Source organism: Moschus berezovskii, chromosome 12 (genome assembly GCF_049115385.1).
Source record: "Moschus berezovskii isolate FMDL1 chromosome 12, NW_MosBer_1.0, whole genome shotgun sequence".
NCBI classification, from domain to species: Eukaryota; Metazoa; Chordata; class Mammalia; order Artiodactyla; family Moschidae; genus Moschus; species Moschus berezovskii.
The window spans coordinates 68,023,892-68,042,960 of NC_142471.1; the positions used below are offsets into that span (position 1 = coordinate 68,023,892).

A 19,069-nucleotide genomic window follows, 5' to 3' on the forward strand; every position below is an offset into this window, starting at 1 on the left:
CGCATTAGGTTAAGATCACAGGTTTTTTTGCTATGTAATTTAGTGTAGAGAGTTTGCCATCAATTTTGTTTCATCCCAAGCCACCTGTAGAGTAAAAATGTGATTTATAATGTCTTCAGTATAACAGACTTTCACCAGAAAGTAGTTAAGCTTCCAACTTTATTATGATGACATTAAAAAAATAAATTAATTTTGAAATATAGGACCTTACATTGAATTAAACAGGTTTAGGTGATCTGAAATGGTATTTTATTTAAAGGAGAGTGTGTAACTTCATGGACTGGGAAGTAGTTAACTTAGAGATTATAAGTTTAAAATTGAATACTGGCTTAATTGAATACAGTTCATTTGTATAGGAGAGTAAAAGCAGTTAGAATTCGGAAGTTATTGAGCCTCTAGCCCTAGCCTGTAACATTTTTTTCTTTTTCTTTGTATTGATTTTAGGGACCTTTAATGTAAAGTGATCATTACAAATGTAAAATATCAAGTTAAACCTCATAAAAGATTTCTGGCCAGAAGGAACACCTTAGTGTGCTGGCCTATCAAGGTGTGACACAGAAGGCACACAGATGTTAGCCATAGAGGGCCTCTTGGTACAAAATGCAAAAAATGTATACTAAGTTTAAAACATCATTATGATCCTGTATTCAATTTCATACTTGTGTGAAATTTTTCAGGTAAACTCATGTTGGATATAATTTTTAGATCTGAAAGTAACTCCTCAGTTAGAATATGATGAATATATGTAATATAATGAGTAAATCAGCTGCACTTTCTAAAATATTGACATTACACACGTAATTGGATGAGGGCATGGCAACCCACTCCAGTATTCTTGCCTGGAGAATCTCACGGACAGAGGAGCCAGGCGGGCTATGTCCACAAGGTTGCAAAGAGTCAGACACGACTGAAGTGACTTAGCATACACTCATATATGTAATTGTGGAAAATAGAGCCCAAATAGTGTGTATTTCAGTTTTCTGTATTTTGCCTTGCAGATAGTGATTTACATGTGTTGATTACCAGATTTTTTTCAGTTTTTAAAATTTTATTTATTTTTTATTTTTTAAAATTTTAATTGGAGGCTAATTACTTTACAGTATTGTATTGGTTTTGCCATATATTGACATGAATCTGCCCCGAGTGTACATGTGTTCCCCATCTCGAACCCCTCTCCCACCTCCCTCCCCGTATCATCCCTCTGGGTCATCCCAGTGCACCAACCCCAAGCATCCTGTATTATGCATCGAACCTGGACTGGCGATTCGTTTCACATATGATAATATACATGTTCAGTGCCATTCTCCAGAATCATTCAGTTGTTTTTTAATGTGGTAAAATACACATAAAATTTATCTAGTCAAGGCTATGGTTTTTCCAGTGGTCATGTATGGATGTGAGAGTTGGACTGTGAAGAAAGCTGATCGCCGAAGAATTGATGCTTTTGAACTGTGGTGCTGGAGAAGACTCTTGAGAGTCCCTTGGACTGCAAGGAGATCCAACCAGTCCATTCTAAAGGAGATCGATCCTGGGTGTTCATTGGAAGGACTGATACTAAAGCTGAAACTCCAACACTTTGGCCACCTCATGCGAAAAATGGACTTACTGGAAATGACTGATGCTGGGAAGGATTGGGGGCGGGAGGAGACGGGGACGACAGAGAATGAGATGGCTGGATGGCATCAGCGACTCGATGAACATGAGTTTGAGTGAACTCCGGGAGTTGGTGATGGACAGGGAGGCCTGGCGTGCTGTGATTCATAGGGTCGCAAAGAGTCGGTCACAACTGAGTGACTGAACTGAACCATTTTAAAAGTATACAGTTCAGTGATATTAAATACATTCATAATGTTGTGCAACCATCACCCCCATTCATCTCCATAACAGTTTTCATCTGGTTAAACTGAAACTCTACCTGTTGAACAATAATTCCCCATTCCTTCCTTCTCTCAGCCCCTGGTAACCAACATTCTACCTCTGTATGTATGATTTTGAACACTCTTAAGTGTGTTATGTCAGTGGAATTATACTGTATTTATCTTTTTATGACTAGCTTATTTCACTTAGCATAATGTCTTAAAGATTCAGCAGTGTTGTGGTATGTGTCAGAATTTCCTTCCTTTTTAAGGCTGAATATTATTCCTTTGTAAGTATATACTGCATTTTGCTTAACCATTCATCCATCAGCGTACACTTGCATTGCTTCCATGTTTTAGCTGTTGTGGATAATGCTGCCACAAACACAGATGTACAAATATCTCTTTAAGACTCCCCTTTCAGTTCTTTTGAGTATGTATACTCAGAGGTGGAATTGTTGGATCATATAGTAATTGCTTTTTTAATTCTTTGAGAAACCATACTGTTTCCCATAGCAAATATACCATTTTACATTCCCCCCAAAGATTCATGAAAGTTCCAGTTTTTCAACAGCCTCATCAATACCTGTTATTTTTTGCTTGTTTGTTTTTGATAGTAGCCTACCTAATGAATGTGTGGTACCTTGTAGTTTTGCTGTTCATTTGTGAAATGAGTAGTGATACTGAACATCCTTTCATGTGCTTGTTGACCATTTGTATATATTCTTGGGTAAATGTCTATTCAAGTCCTTCATCCACTTTTGAATCAGGTGGTTCTGTTTTTTGTTGTTGAGTTTTTACAACATCTGTCTATATTCTGGATGTTAATTCTTTATCAGAGAATTTGCAATCTTCCCCCCATTTTATGGGTTGCCTTTTTACTCTTGATATTTAGAACTCTGAACTTGCTTCTAACTGAATTGTTATTTCCCTCTTTTTAAGTATTAAACATCTCATTGACATTTTAGGGTCTTCTAGCTGCATGGCAAGCCACTCCAGTACTCTTGCCTAGAAAATCCCATGGATGGAGGAGCCTGGTAGGCTGCAGTCCGTGGGGTCGCTAAGGGTCGGAGACGACTGAGCGACTTCACTTTTACTTTTCACTTTCACACATTGGAGAAGGAAATGGCAACCCACTCCAGTGTTCTTCCCTGGAGAATCCCAGGGACGGGGGAGCCTGGTGGGCTTCCGTCTATGGGGTCACACAGAGTCCGGACATGACTGAAGTGACTTAGCAGCAGCAGCTGCTATTTGAGTTTATAGTGGCAAGAGTGGATTTTAACTGTTAAACCCTGATTAAATTTTATTGCTTTGAGCTAACTAAGCACTATTTTTAATAAAATCAAATCTGAGAAGAGAGGAAGAGAAATAACTAAATTTTTTTTAGGATCTGACTTTGAGAACTTGGACCAATCAAACTTTACTATGGTTTAAACTAATTATTTAAGAGAAGGCAGTAATCCTGGCTTAAGTTGTTATCAGCTAAGTATAGACTAGAGCTTTTTCATGTCCAGTGCCAACCTGCATTTTCAAAGAATGATAGACTAGACTTATAATGAATATGATCTGCTGGGCAGTGCTTAAATATAGATGAAATACTTTCCCACCTAGGTCCCTACATACATTTATTTATATACATGGGCATATGTTTTCCTTTACATAAGTGTATGTCTATATGTATATAAATCTTCATATGAACAAATGCATAAATATACACGGTATTCTAGCTTACAGAATTAGAAATGTAATTCAGTTTACTCCCACAGAATAAGATTGAAGATAATGAGAACTGAATTAAAGCTTACTTTCTTTCACAGAATTCCTCAGAGAGAGAAGACTGTAATAATGGCGAACCCCCTAGGAAGATAATACCAGAGAAGAATTCACTTAGACAGGTATGAAATTCAGTCTTACTTAAAAAGCTACCAACAACAAAACAAAAGACAGGAAACCCTCAATTTGCCATTTGTTAAGTACTGGAGCTTAAATTAAGAATACTCTGAAGTTGGTCTGGCTCTCAAGCCATCAATTTCAATCAGTTAACATTGTTTTCCCAGTCATTTAAAAAATATCCTAGGTGTACAAGTACAGGGCAGTCAGTTGTTTACAGGTAGTGAAAACGAAATCAAAGGAAAGTTTTCTTATTCAGGGAAAAATAACTTGAAATGTATCTTAAATGCAGATAGTAGAATAGTTTAAACCTTACTTTTCTATTAAGATTCTTCATACGCTAAAAAATAATAAAAATCAAAAGGGATCTACCGGTAATGAAGTTAGCTTCTATAAGTCTGAGCAAATTTGTTTACTTTTTCTGGAAGTAAAGGCCAATATTAATGACAACTTTAAAATATTTTTTACTCACCACAGTGCCCCTACTCCTCAAAGGTAATACATTTTTCTTTGAAAGTTCAATTCTGTGGTGCTCTGTTTTTAAAAACTAAAATGTTGAAAAACATTGGTCAAAAAATTGGTTCTTCTTACTGCCTGTAGCAACCTCTAACATCTTCCATCTCCCACTGGCAGCAAAAACAAGTTCTTACAGTGTTGCCGAGAATAGGTATGCATAAATATTCATTTTAAATATAAAATTGGAGTAGATGAACACCAGCAGTAGTAAAAATAATTTTAATTTACTTGCATCTATGGCATTATTCTAAGAAAAAGGAGAAGAGATTGAATATTTGTTGAGCACCCACTGTGAACCTGATAATTAATTTTATTTAACCCTCGCAAGAACCATGTAAAGTTGCTAGATATGATTTCCAGTTTATAGATGAAGAAAATGGAGGCCAAGATAGATTTGATGACTTGTTTAATTAGCAAGTCAGTGATTTGAAAGAGCTCAGTGTTGCCAAAGCATTTTTACTTCAGCCCTCTAGTCTGTAGACAGTGTTAATTTAGGGGAAAAGTAGTTGAAATTGTGACACATCATTCTTTTATTTATATTAAACAATTTTGGATGCAAATTTTTTTTATAAAAATAATTGTAAGTAGAATTGAATCAGTTCAGGAAGCTTTGTTAAATAGCCAGATGATCATCAAGCGTTGATATTGTTCAATTAGAGCTTTAACTCTTGGAGATAAACACCTGATCTATAAATCTAAATATATAGGATGAAATTGAATAAGATAAATTTGGAAGTGGAAACACTCTGCCCACTATACAGAAACAACTGTCAGAAAACAATGACATGACAAAAAGTTTTGGCAACTTTATTTAAGCTAACAAACGAATTTTCACTCTGCAAAGTTATAAATTAATTTTAATAGGCTGATCCAGATGGTCCATTTGGAAAATGGATAGGCTGATCTGTTGAAAATTAAACTAAATTTATCTCTCTCATACTTCAAACTGAAGCAAGAGAGAGAATCGTGCCTATTAAGTCCAGCACATACAGATGGACCAGCAGGTCACACATGGGACTAATCTGATTCATTTAAAAAATAAATGCATACATTATTGAATCATTTTCTACTTGCAAGATCTGTTTTGTGCAGTGTTTGAAAAAAATTTAATGTTTGTTTTTTCATTGCTTTTTTAGCAGGTTCTCTTTACCCCATGTGCTTTAACAACCGTTTTTTAGTTTTGTTTTTATCCTCCTAGTACTCCAAAATTATTTTTCTAATATCTGTCATTCAGTGTTGAGACCCAAGCTCTGGAGATTAATTAGGTCAGGAGGCTTTCCCCCCTCTTTTCTTTGTAAAGGGTTTTATCTCTATTCTCTTTGTGAAGAGCATGAACTCAGTGTTCTTGGAAAGAGAAATGGCCTTTAGAAATGGGGAAGTAAGAGATCCTCCTGGGGCCCTCAGAGTCTTTTAGCTTCTGGGTGTTTTAACAGCCCCATGAATGCAGATTTGTAAATTTATTGCAGTGCCATCTGGTTTTTTGCTGGAACCAGATTACTGTTGGCTTGTGTCTGTCTATTGTGGTGGTCACTCCCTAGGAGCTTGCCCTCTCAGTCTTAGGGATGAGTGATGAATAACAGGGGTCAATACAAGCGGGTCACAGGGCAGCTGTCCAGGACTGCTCTGAACTTGATTACCCCATCACTGAGTTTTTTAATGTAGGATATATAGAAGCTGTTTAAACGCCCTCTTTTCTCTATGCATAGGACAATAACGAAATGCTATTTGCTCTCCCTACCCCTCCTTTAGTCAAGTTATATAGATAAAAAGGTGTCAGAGCTGCCTTTTACCTCAGATCTATATGTAGGATTTGCATCATGTGGCCTAGTACCTTAACTTGAGATTCTTTTGCATACTATTTCTAATGTGGTTTACCACTCTTTAACCACTAATTTTAAAATACTGTTATGTTCTAATAAATTTAGTGTTGTTTTAAACTAATTTTAGAGCTTATATATATTATTCTAAAATATAGTTTAATCATTGTTGATAGGATATGAACACTGCCTGTTAATTTAGAGTTATTTAACTGTTAGAGGAACTGAAAGAAGTATTACCCCTACAGTTCTTACATTAAAAAGGTAAAAGGGAATATTATAAATAACTTTATACCAAAAATTTGGCATCTTTGATGACATGGACCAATTTCTTGAAAAACACAACTTACTGATACCAAAACAAGGTGAAACAAAATTTGAAGAGCCCTATGTCTGTTGAAAAAACTGAATTATCAAAAGGCCCACATAGTTTTCTGGTGAACTCTATCAAACATTTAAGGAATAAATAACAACAAAATAGAAAACAGGGTAGAAAAGAACACTCCCTAACTTGTATTATGAGGTTACCATAACCATAATTCTAAGACTTGACAAAGACATTAGCAGAAAAAATATTGAAAGAGAAAGTCAGAAGACATTACTCCCTGTGTCACCAAGTTGTTTTATATACCTGCTTTTCCATTTTATATCCAACATCAGAAGGCAGTAGAGTTGGGAGGTTGAGGGGGGGGGATGTAATTATTTTAATTTTCTAAATTTCTGAATAATCTTCTGACCTCTTGTTATTTTAAGTGTAAACTTTTATTTAAAAGATGTACAGAGTAGCTACAATTTTCTTTTTACTTTTATTCCTAGAATGTGAAGCCCAGAAAACCATAGCAACTGTGTTCATAGTACTCATATCTGCAAACAAGGGCAAAGGCCTGAGAGGATACATGAAAGTACTCATTACTTTTTGAAAACATAGCCTTACAACATGCATACTCCTTCTTAGCTTCACATTGGTGCTAATAGGATCTGTCAACCCTGCCTTTCTCTGTAATTGAGTAAATTGTGACCTCGGTCTAATCCCTCCCCCATCCCCCATTCCCTTTGTGTATGTGTCCACTTACCATCCTGAGAACGTGGGTAGTGATAAATAAAGCGTTGAGTAGAGCCCTCTCAACTCTTTGAAAGCAGCATGATGCCAGCCCTCTAGTTATATTTCTTTAAGTGTTTACGTTTTTCTGTATTCTTTTTCTTGTGTAGCTGGAACCCTGGGGATGCAAAGCCATGAGAGAGGCCAGGAAGCTAACAAAGTAGCTGTCTCCCTTGTTAGCTTGTTCCTTTATTCTTTAAAAACAAGATAAAAACCATCTGGCTCAGGGCATTACATTTTCCTCCCCCGTGCACCTCTATAGATGGAGGCTTCACCTGCAGTGAGGGTTTACATTGATTAGGGAGGGAGCAGTAATTCAAGCTACCATCCTCTTCAAGGATACTTTGCAGTCTTTAAAGGTGCTGACCCACTGAGTTAAACTGTCAAGGGAGGATAAAAAAGTATCTTCATCCCAGGAGGTAACAGCTGCCAGGTTTTCAACACCTTGCATGCTGCTGGAAAAATGTCACATTTGTCAGCTGAAGAAAAATGACTCTGTTGTCATCTTCTGTTAATGACTGGGCCTTATAAAAGGAACTGCATAAGCCTTTTAGAAGGAATAAGTAGCTGTTTTCCTTTCCTACCACCCCACCCCTCCCCTAAATTCCTGTGTTGTTCTAAACATTAATTTGGAGTAGATGCACAGAAACCAGCGGTAAAGAACTTAAAACAATCCAGTGTAAGTATGGAGGTCTGATTGGCATAGCTTCTTTATACAGTTGGATGAGTAGGAGGAACAAGCACATGACTGACACAGAAAATGACATTATCATGTGTATGAACAAAACAACAACAACAACAACAAGTCATTCATAAGCCAGTGAACTGAGAGAAAACATACTGTATTTCTGCTCTTAGGAGGACAATTTGTTTTCAAGCAGTATCCAGATGGGTAAATACCACGACATTTCTTTTTTAAGAGAGCCACTTCCTTTATAAAAAAAAAAAAAAGAGAGAAACTCACTGAATTTACTTCCTTTAATAGCTCTGTAGTATTTGTATAATATGTAATGGCATTCCCTTCTTTCTGACTTGATTGATGAGGGGGAATGGTTTAATGAAGTCCCTCATATCAGGCTGGCAGGTTTTTTTCCTATTTGTTTTAGGTTAGTCATTTTAATTGTATTGAGTAATTAGAAGGTACACAGCCAGGGGAGCTTTGTTCTGATAATTGCTCAAGAAAACCCATTCCATATCTGCCATTGCTTTGTGTTAAGGTATTTCTCCCCCTAGTGGAAATAGTAAGCACTTTGACTTGGCAGTAGGCAAGGTGTAATTGCAATATGACAAACTGTGCTTCAGGGACTATCTTGTAAATACTTTAGTTTGGGGTTTGGCATTGTTTCATTATATATGTATGTTTTTTTCCTCTATGAAACTTCCTGCTTCTTTTTTTTCTCCTGGAGTGCTTTGGGCTTTGGATGGGAAAAAATTGCCTGAAATGTTTATTAAAAAAAACAACAACACAAAAACATAGTGCATCCTGGGTAATGTTTTGCAGCTTGACTTAATTTTAGTCATCCGTTTTAATTACCTATTTATAAAAATGCTTTTGAATTTGTAGACATTATTTAATACTTCAGAAGAAGCACCTCATTTGAAATAAATAAGTAAATTGTACTTCTTTTAAATAGTCCGTGTAAAAGACCTTAAAGGTAATTAATGTAGGTCTCTTAAGTAAGACAAAAGTGATCTTTCCAAGTCTGATGAAGTGATTTGTTTATTTAACTTCCCACTTTGGCTGAATCCTTCAGAGTCTAATAACTTTTTTGTTTTTTAAACATGGCTTTTGCAATTTGTGTCTAGCTACAAAAACCCGTTTTCAAAAAGAAGCAATTTAATAATCAGCAGTCTTAAAATTACTTTGAGGAAGGAAGACTGTATAGGGGGTTGGCGTTTTGTTTTATTTTTATTTCAGTGTAATCATTCTTTGATAAATTGTGTAATCACTGACTTAGTAGAAAAAATATTATTGAACTCCTGGGTTGCAATGACCATAAAAAGTGTATTTTCATATAGAGACATAAGATACTGTGAATAAATTATAAAGGAAACAGTATGCTGGTTGAAGTCCATATGGGCCCAATTCATTTTGTGTTCAGTGCTTAATCTGGATGTACCATTAAAAAGGTAGGAGGGGCTATTGTACCCAGTTGCATGAGTCCTTAAAAAAAAAACTGCCATAAGAGCAACATGGAGTGAGATCAGATACAGCTTTGCATCTTTTGAATGAGATTTGATAGCATCATTGTGGCATTTTTAAAGCTCAGTTTCACCTTCCCTAAGATGTCGCTTTTAGTTTGCTTTTTCTATCCTATATATATTTCTATATATATATCTGAAGGTCCCTGTATACTCCTTCCCACCCCCCAATCACTAGCCATTTTCATTATAGTATATCTTGTTTTGCTATAGGGCTGCTGAACAGATTTCTTAAGCAGCTTTTTGCAAGGTTAAAAAAATGCAGCCTGGTAACAAGTTTGTGTCATTTTAAATATATACCTTCTAGTAAATAAGGAGAAGTCTGGCAATCAATCCCTTTTAGTGTGTTATATGTTTCACCTGACAACTAAACCTTCTATTGATTAGCCATTACTTTGTTAGATAATCCTATGTCATTGAATCCATTGTAAAAAATTAAACTCTTTAAAATGTTTTACCCTAGCAGCAGTGTGAAAATTGAAAACTTGTTCAGAATTACAGCCTGCTTTTAGAAAGCAGGTAGTTTTCAGCAAGGCATCTTACTGGTTTATGCTTATGTGCTTTATATGCAATATAAAAATGTATTAAAGTACTCCAACGCAAAGCTCTCTGCCTCTGGTTTAGCAATGAAGCTACCTTTTCAGATGTTGTGTGGAGATAGAACCTATCTTGCCTGTGGCTATTATACTCACTAGTTTATTTTAGCTGAAAGGAGTCTTATAACAGTAAAATACTGAAAGTAAAATATTTGATTCTTTGGCCTTTTTGTTTCAAACTGATCTAAGGACTCAGACCAGTTTTAGTTTACTAATCTAGGTGACTTCCTTTGGAGAAAAAGAAGATCATATACCCATTTTACAGATGGACTGTCTAGAAAATAAAAACCTGTATATATCCTTGGGCTTCCCAGGTGGCGCTAGTGGTAAAGAACCTGCCTGCCAGTGAAGGAGACTTAAGAGACATGGGTTCAATCCCTGGGTCGGGAAGATTCCCTGGAGTAGGGCATAGCAACCCACTCCAGTATTCATGCCTGGAGAATCCCATGGACAAAGGAATCTCTCAGGTTACAATCCATAGGGTCACATAGAGTCGTACATGATTGAAGCGACTTAGCATGCGTGCACATCCCTATTCTGGAAACTCATACAAGTTTCCTGAATCTAACTAATGTTCCCCTGAGTTATATCATACTCATTTCTGAGGGTAAAAGAAATTTTGGAGAAAAATTCATTTTCTACCTGCCATGACTTTTTTTGTTTTTCAGAAAAATAACATTTTTATTAACTGTTCAAACCTCTAGTACTTTATCCCCAAAATGTTAATGCATACTATTATATTTTCATTGAAATAAAGGTTTCATACAGTGAATTACATAAATATTAATTGCATAAGTCACTGAATTTCTGACATCTTTTCAACTATGTAACCACCACCCCAGTCAGGCTATAAGACATTTTCATTACCCAAGAAAGTTCCCTCATTCTCCTTTCCAACCAGTTTCCCTGCCCACAATGAATCAAACATTGATCAGCTTCCTGTCATAGATTGGTTTCACCTTGCTTGAATTGTGTGTAATAGAATCATACATGTTGGGGTCTCACTCTCACTCAGCATAATATTTATGAGATTCACAATACTGCTGTTTATCCAGTTGTTCATTCTCTTTTACTGTACAGTATGTTCCATTGAATAAATATACTACACTTTGTTTTCTTCCTTTGATAGACACTTGAGCTATTTTCATTTTTTACAGTGAAGTTTTTATGAATGTCCCTTAAGCTTTTCTGGTGAAGTGAAGTCACTCAGTCATATCCGACTCTTTGCCATCCCATGGACTGTAGTCTACCAGGCTTCTCTGTCCATGGGATTTTCCAGGCAAGAGTACTGGAGTGGGTTGCCATTCCCTTCTCCAGGGGTTCATCCTGACCCAGGGATCGAACCCAGGTCTCCTGCTTGCAGGCAGATGCTTTACCCTCTGAGCCAATGTGTTAAATACTTTTTCATGTACTGATTGGCTATTAAGATATTTTGTTTTGTTAAGTATCTGGGGTTTTTTTTTGCATTAAACAAATTGCACTGTCTGTCTTCAGTTGCTCAGTCGTGTCCAACTCTTTGTGACCCCATGGACTGCAGCACACCAGGCCTCCCTGTCCATCACCAACTCCCAGAGCTTGCTCAGACTCATGTCCATTGAGTGGGTGATGCCATCCAACCATCTCATTCTCTGTCGTCCCCTTCTCCTCCTGCCCCCAATCCTTCCCAGCATCAGGGTCTTTTCCAGTGAGTCAGTTCTTCGCATCAGGTGGCTGAAGTATTGGCGGTTCAGCTTCAACATCAGTCCTTCCAATGAATATTCAGGACTGATTTCCTTTAGGATGGACTGGTTGGATCTCCTTGCAGTCCAAGGGACTCTCAAGAGTCTTATCCAACACCACAGTTCAAAAGCATCAGTTCTTCAGCACTCAACTTTCTTTATAGTCCACCTCTCACATCCATACGTGACTACTGGAAACACCATAGCCTTGACTAGATGGACCTTTGTTGGCAAAGTAATGTCTCTGCTTTTTAATATGCCATCTAGGTTGGTCCAAGGAGTAAACATCTTTTAATTTCATGGCTGCAGTTACCATCTGCAGTGATTTTGGACCCCCAAAAATCAAAGTCTGTCACTGTTTGCATCGTTTCCCCATCTATTTGCCATGAAGTGATGGGACTAGATGCCATGATCTTAGTTTTCTGAATGTTGACTTTTAAGCCAGCTTTTTCACTCTCCTCTTTCATTTTCATCAAGAGGCTCTTCAGTTCTTCGCTTTCTGCTGTAAGTGTGGTGTCATCTGCATATCTGAGGTTATTGATGTTTCTCCCTGCAATCTTGATTCCAGCTTGTGCTTCTTCCAGCCCAGTGTTTCTCATGATATACTCTGCATATAAGTTAAATAAGCAGGGTGACAATATACAACCTTGACGTACTCCTTTTCCTATTTGGAACCAGTCTGTTGTTCCATGTCCAGTTTTGACTGTTGCTTCCTGACCTGCACACAGATTTCTCAAGAGGCAGGTCAGGTGATCTGGTATTCCCATCTCGAAGAATTTTACAGTTTGTGGTGATTCACACAGTCAGAAGCTTTGGCATAGTCAATGAAGCAGAAATAGATGTTTTTCTGGAACTCTCTTGCTTTTTCGATGGTCCAGTGGATATTGGCAATTTGATCTCTGGTTCCTCTGCCCTTTCTAAAACCAGCTTGAACATCTTGAAGTTCACGGTTCACATATTGCTGAAGCCTGGCTTGCAGAATTTTGAGCATTAGTTTGAGCATTACTTTGCTAGCCTATGAGATGAGTGCTATTGTGCTGTAGTTTGAGCATTCTTCGGAGAAGGCAATGGCAACCCACTCCAGTACTCTTGCCTGGGAAATCCCATGGATGGAGGAGCCTGGTTAGGCTACAGTCTATGGGGTCGCGAAGAGTTGGACACGACTGAGTGACTTCACTTCCACTTTTCACTTTCATGCACTGGAGAAGGAAATGGCAACCCACTCCAGTATTCTTGCCTGGAGAATCCCAGGGACGGGAATCTGGTGGGCTGCTGTCTGTGGGGTCGCACAGAGTTGGACACGACTGAAGCGACTTAGCAGCAGTAGCCTTTAAGCATTCCTTGGCATTGCCTTTCTTTGGGATTGGAGTGAAAACTGACCTTTTCTAGTCCTGTGGGCACGGCTGAGTTTTCCAAATTTGCTGGAATATTGAGTGCTGCATTTTCACAGCATCATCTTTTAAGATTTGAAATAGCTCAACTGGAATTCCATCACCTCGGGTAGCTTTGTTTGTAGTGATGCTTCTTAGGCCCACTTGACTTTGCATTCCAGGATGTCTGGCTCTAGGTTCATTCTATCTTGATTATCTGGGCCGTGAAGATCTTTTTTGTCTGTCTTAGTTCTAGATAACAGTCCTTTGTCAGATATGTGTTCTGAATATCTTCTCACAATCTGTATCTTGCCTGTTTATTCATGGTGTGTTTTTGATGAGAAGTTTCTGATTTTTTAATGAAGTTAAGTCAATTAACCCTTAGCTCATGATTATAAAGATATTCTAGATTTTATTCTAGAAGCTTTATAAATTTTAGCTTTTACCTTGAATTCTGGTCCATTTCAAATTAATTCTTAAGTGTGCTGTGAAATAGAGTTTGAGGCTGATTATTTTCCCCATACTTTTTTTGGATTGAAAATTATTAAGATAGTTTATTTCTTCCTTCAGTTTATTATTAACATTTTATTGTACTTATTTTCTGATTTGTTTTCTTAGCTAGTGATTTTAGAATTTGTTTAATTATTATTTATATTTTTATTAAAATATAGTTGATGTATTTCATACCATATTATAATAAGTTGCAGATGTACACAGTTGTTAAAGGTTATACTACATTTGTAGTTACTTTAAAATATTGGCTATATTCCCTGTGTTGTACAGTCCCCATACTTTTTTATTCACTTGTTTTGGAACCATTGCTGAAAAGACTTTCGTTCCTCCATTGAATTACATGGGTGCCTTTGTCAGAAATCAGTTGGCTGAACAAATGTAATCTATTTCTGAACCTCCTGGAAAGAAGGCTGCTTGCTGCTGTATGCAGAGCAAAGGGTATCAGTGGCTGAGTCACTGACCAACTCCTGCTTCATGTCCCTGCATGACACAGAAGATGAGTTCAAGGTCTTCTGTTTTTTTTAGAGGTATCTATCCTTGCACTGGACACTGCACTGTCTTGATTATTGTAGCTTTGTTAATTCTTGAAATCAGGTAGTGTGAGTCCTCCACATTTTTATTAACATTGTTTTGGCTATGGGTACTTTACACTTCTATATAAATTTTACAATCGTTAGAATTTCTATTAAAAAGAAGTCTGTGGGTTGTTCATTTGGATTTTTTTCGAAACTTAAATATCTATTTGCATAGAATTAACTGCTCAATAATAGAGTCTTCCAGTGTGCAGACATGGTCTGTATCTCCTTTTGTCTTTTAAAATTTTTCTAAGCAATGTTTTTTTTTTTTTCAGTTTTCAGTGTACATTTTGTGTATGTAGTTTGTTAGATTTATTCCTAAGTGTTTAATGTTTTTCAGTGTTATTATAAACTTTTCTCATTCTCTGGTTGTTAGAGTATAGAAATGCGGTTGGTTTTTGACTGTTGTCTTTGTTTCCTATCATTTATGAATAAAGATAATTTTTTTCTTTTCCAACTTACTTGCCTTTTGTTTCTTTTTCTTTATTTGAATTGCTAAGGCCTCCATATATTGTTGAATAGATGCGGTAAGAGGACATCTTTGCTTTGTTCCCAGTCGTGAGAGAGTTTTAAATAGTCTTTCACTGCTAAGAATGATGTTAGTTGAAATTTTTTAGATGCCCTTTATGAGATTGAAGAAGTTCCCATTTATTTCTAGCTTGCTAAGGTTTTTTTTAAATTATAAATTGGTGTTTAATTTTGTCAAATGCACCTCCCATTCTATTAATATGGAGAATCACATCAGTTGACTTTGTTAAGAAGTTCTGTGTCTGTGTTCATAAGGGATATTAGTTTGTAGTTGTTTTTTTCCTGATATCTTTGTTGTGATGTTCTTCTTCCTTTCTGTTTAATAGAATTCACCAGTAACACTGTCTGGCCCAGAAGTTTTCTTTGTGGGAAGATTTTTTTTTTTTAAATTTATGTGTAATGTACTGTGCTTAATTGCTCAGTTGTATCTGACTCTTTGCAACCCCATGGACTGTAGTCCGCCAGGCTCCTATGTCCATGGGGATTCTCCAGGCAAGAATGCTGGAATGGGTTGCCATGCCCTCCTCCAGGGGATCTTCCCAAGCCAGGAATCAAACCCAGGTCTCCCACATTGCAGGCTGATTCTTTACATTCTGAGCCACCAGGGAAGCGAAGCCATTTATGTGTAATAGTTTCTAATAATTTCAACTTCTTTAATAGTTACAGAGCTGTCTATTGTTATTTAGTCGCTAAGTCATGTCCAACTCTTTTGCAACCCCATGGCCCACTAGGTTCCTCTGTCTGTGACTGGAGTGGGTTGCCATTTCCTTCCCCAGGGGATCTTCCCGACCTAGGGATCAAACTGTATCTCCTACATTGGTAGGCAGATTCTTTACCACTGAGCCACCTGGGAAGCCCCTATTGAATTGTCTAGATTTTCTTTTTCTTATTCTGTCAGTTTTAGTTATTTATATCTTTCAAGAAATGTATCCTATTTTATTCAACAGATTGTAATCTATTCATATCTTTTATTTTATTTTAATACTCTTCCATTTTGTCAAATGAGAGTCCATTTAGGCTGACATCTGTGCCCCTATGATATGTGTCCATCATTCCCTGAGTATTTCCAGGTTCGTCTTGTATTTACTCTGTGCATTCCAGGGATCAACCATTTCTCCAGGGAGCTATGGCTCCTTTTAGTGCAGAATTGTATTTAGAAGCCAGGATTTAAATGTTGACTTTTATTTTACATCTGTATTGTATATTTTGAAAACCATGAGTTCATATTGATATCTCCAGTTCCAATACAGTGTCAACAGAGTTTGTTTTAGGTTTTTCCCTTTTCATATTTGTAATTCTCCTTTAATGGTAAGAAACCTGGTTTGAGTTTTTTCCTCTTAGCACTTTAAAAAAATCCTGTTCCTTGGGAACTCCCTGGTGGTCCAGTGCTTAGGACTTGGTGCTTTCACGCCAAGGGTTCAGTTCAGTCCCTGCCATGAGGTGCAGCACCCCCCGCAAAAAAAACATTGTATTCCTTTGTCTTCTAAACTTCATTGTTTACGGTGAAAAATCTGCCATTATTTACATTGTTGCTCCCATATATATGGCTTCCCCTTTTTCTTTGGCTGCTTTTAAAGTTTTGTTTTTGTTACTGATTTTCAGCAGTTTTGACTGTCTTGGACCTAGGTTTTATTTTCTGATATTTAGGGGTTTTTTTTATTTGATCTTTTGGGGTTTACTGTTCTTATAGTAGCAAGCCAATGGTTTTCACCAAATTTGAGAAATAGTTGGTCACTATTTTTATAACTTTCTGTGCCCCATTTTTGCCTCTCTTCTGGGTCTCCAATTCCATGATATTAGATCATTGAAAATTGCCCCACAGGTGACTGAGACTCTGTTCTTTTTTTTTTCTTTTACCCTTTCTATTCTTCAGATTATTTCAGTTGATCTGTCTGTTAAGTTCATTGGTCTTTTTTCCTGCCATCTCTAACCTGCTTTTAAACTCATCCAGTAAATTTTTAATTTCAGGTGACATATTTTTCCATTCTAGAATTTGTTTGGCTTATTTTAGTTTTTTATTTTAGTGGTGAAAATTTCCATCTGTTTACTCACTGTGATTGTATCTTTCCTTAAGTTGTTGAACATATTTGTTATAGCTTCTGTAGAACCTTTATGAACTGATTCCCATAACTAGATCATCTTGTGGTCATTTTCTGTTGATTTCTTTTTCTCTTTATTATGGGTCCCTTTTCTTCTTCTCATGTCTAGTAGTTTTTATTGTTTAGCGGACATTATAAACAATACATTGTGGTGACTCTGGTTTCCTTTATCTTCCTCTGTTTATCTTACTGGCTGATCACTATGACTTCATAGAGTCTTGGTTTTATGTTTGTTATGTTAGGGCAGGTGTGTTTTGGTTTTGCCCTTAGTCCTGACGCATATCCCTTAGTCCTAAAGACTTACTCTTTAGTCTGAATGCAGGGTCTTTCTAAGGTTTCATTAGAAAGTTTGAGATGCTTATGAAGCTCCTCTAAACTCAAATTCAAAACCCTGTGTCTCCTCATGGGCAGCAACTGGAATCTCTTCTCATATCTTTCAGTCTTCTAGCTGTTACTTTATTTTGGAATATTTGGAGTCTCTCATTCATGTAAGTAGTTTGGAGGTTAGCTGTAGATTTGAGAGAAATTTATGTGCATGTTTTGATGCTTCCTCAACAACAACAAGGTTAATTGGTTTATTTTGGTAAGTATTCTCTGGTTGTGTAAGACTTCAGTGTAAAGGGAAGCTGGGAAAGGCTGTACAGGAACTCATATCTATTTTGCAACTGTGCTATAAATCTGGAATTTTAAAAAATTGATATTTTCTTCCTACCAAAGGAAGCCTACTTTTGGTCAACCTGTAGTGCCTTTGTTTTTTTTTTTTAATATTTTTTCCATGGTTTATAATTGTTATCTGAGAATTTAATACAAACAAATATCTCTGCCATTATTGGAACTAGTACTCTTTGGCTTAAAGTTTTATTTTATTTAGTATATACCAATTGCTCCATAAATGTCTTAAGAACACAGTTTAAACATTGTATTGTCTGTACATGAATAGTTTGTGGTATTAGCAGTTGAGAAAGAAGTATTGAACTCTGAGTCTAGAGGTACCTGTGCCGGTAGTGCCTATACACTAATGTCAAATGAGCCAATTTATTCTTTTAAAATATGTGTTTGAAATAATTTCAACTTAAATAATATGAGAATTAAACAATTAAGTGGATAATTTTAAAAATTTAACTTGTTTAAATGGAAACTCAAATTTATAATGTTATTTTCTCTACTTTCTTAAATTTTATTCTTATCTATCTGCTCTTTTCCACAGAATGATAGTTGACCAAAAATGAATTATTTAAAATATCTGTGTCCATTGCTAATATAAATAAGTACATAAATGAATAAGCAGACAAATGGAAGAACTCATAGCTCTCCCTTCAGAAGAATCCCAATTAATTAATGTAGAAGGAAGAGAAATTTAAAAATCCCCATTAGGACGCGACAGTAAAAATGACCATAGGCAAGATCCAACAGTATGCTAAAATTAGCATGCAAAAGTTGAAGCAGAAGCAAAATATTTGCATAGTCTTTAAATATTTTCCTCAGTATATTTAGTAATTTCTAAACGAGAAATGTTAAGCTAGTAATTGAGAATCTTGTTAGACACAGTCTTAGGCAAATGGTCAAGGTTAACATCAGTATTTCTGAATACTCAGCAGTATACCTCCTGACTTGGTGCATTGAGAAGAGCACCTCACCTCTGTGGTATCCTTCCCAGTGATATACAACCTCAGTCTAATCTTGAGGAAACATGAGACAAACCCAAACTGAGGGACATTCTATAGATTAATCAGTACTCTTCATCTGTGTCAGAATCATGAAAGATAAGCAAAGACGGAGAAATTGTCACAGATTAGAGGAGAGTAAGGATACATGGCAACTAAATGCAATATGGGATCTTGAATTAGATCCTGAATGGAAGAAGAATGTTAGTGGAAAAACTGGTGAAAGCCAAGTAAGTTCTTAACTTTGTATTGTACCAAGGTTAATTGGGCTTCCCTTGTAGCTCACTTGGTAAAGAATCTGCCTGTAGTGCAGGAGACCTAGGTTCGATCCCTGGGTTGGGAAGATCCCCTGGAGAAGGAAATGGCAACCCACTCCAGTATCCTTTGCCTGGAAAGTCTCATGGACAAAGGTGCCTGGTGGGCTGTAGTCCATGGGGTCACAAAGAGTCGGGCACAACTGAGTGACCAACAGCAACAACAAGGTTAATTGGTTTATTTTGGTAAATATTCTGTGGTTGTGTAAGACTTCAATGTAAAGGGAAGCTGGGAAAGGCTGTACAGGAACTCATATCTATTTTGCAACTGTGCTATAAATCTAGAATTTTTAAAAATTGATATTTTCTTAT

The 19,069-nt window shown here is 36.6% G+C and overlaps 1 protein-coding gene across 10 annotated transcripts in view; it reads left to right on the plus strand.

Moving 5' to 3' along the window:
* Positions 1 to 19,069, plus strand: part of BTRC (beta-transducin repeat containing E3 ubiquitin protein ligase) — a 183,108-nt gene that overhangs the window by 97,044 nt on the left and 66,995 nt on the right. For 5 of the 10 annotated variants that reach the window (XM_055424823.2, XM_055424829.2, XM_055424824.2 and 2 more), the window contains one exon: positions 3,674 to 3,751. The exons of 4 other annotated variants lie outside the window; for them this stretch is intronic. In XM_055424823.2, coding sequence (XP_055280798.1) covers positions 3,674 to 3,751 — 78 coding nt within the window. Of the gene's footprint in view, positions 1 to 3,673; positions 3,752 to 14,084; positions 14,105 to 19,069 lie in introns of those variants that run through there. One more of the 10 variants, XM_055424835.2, reaches the window with a different exon arrangement.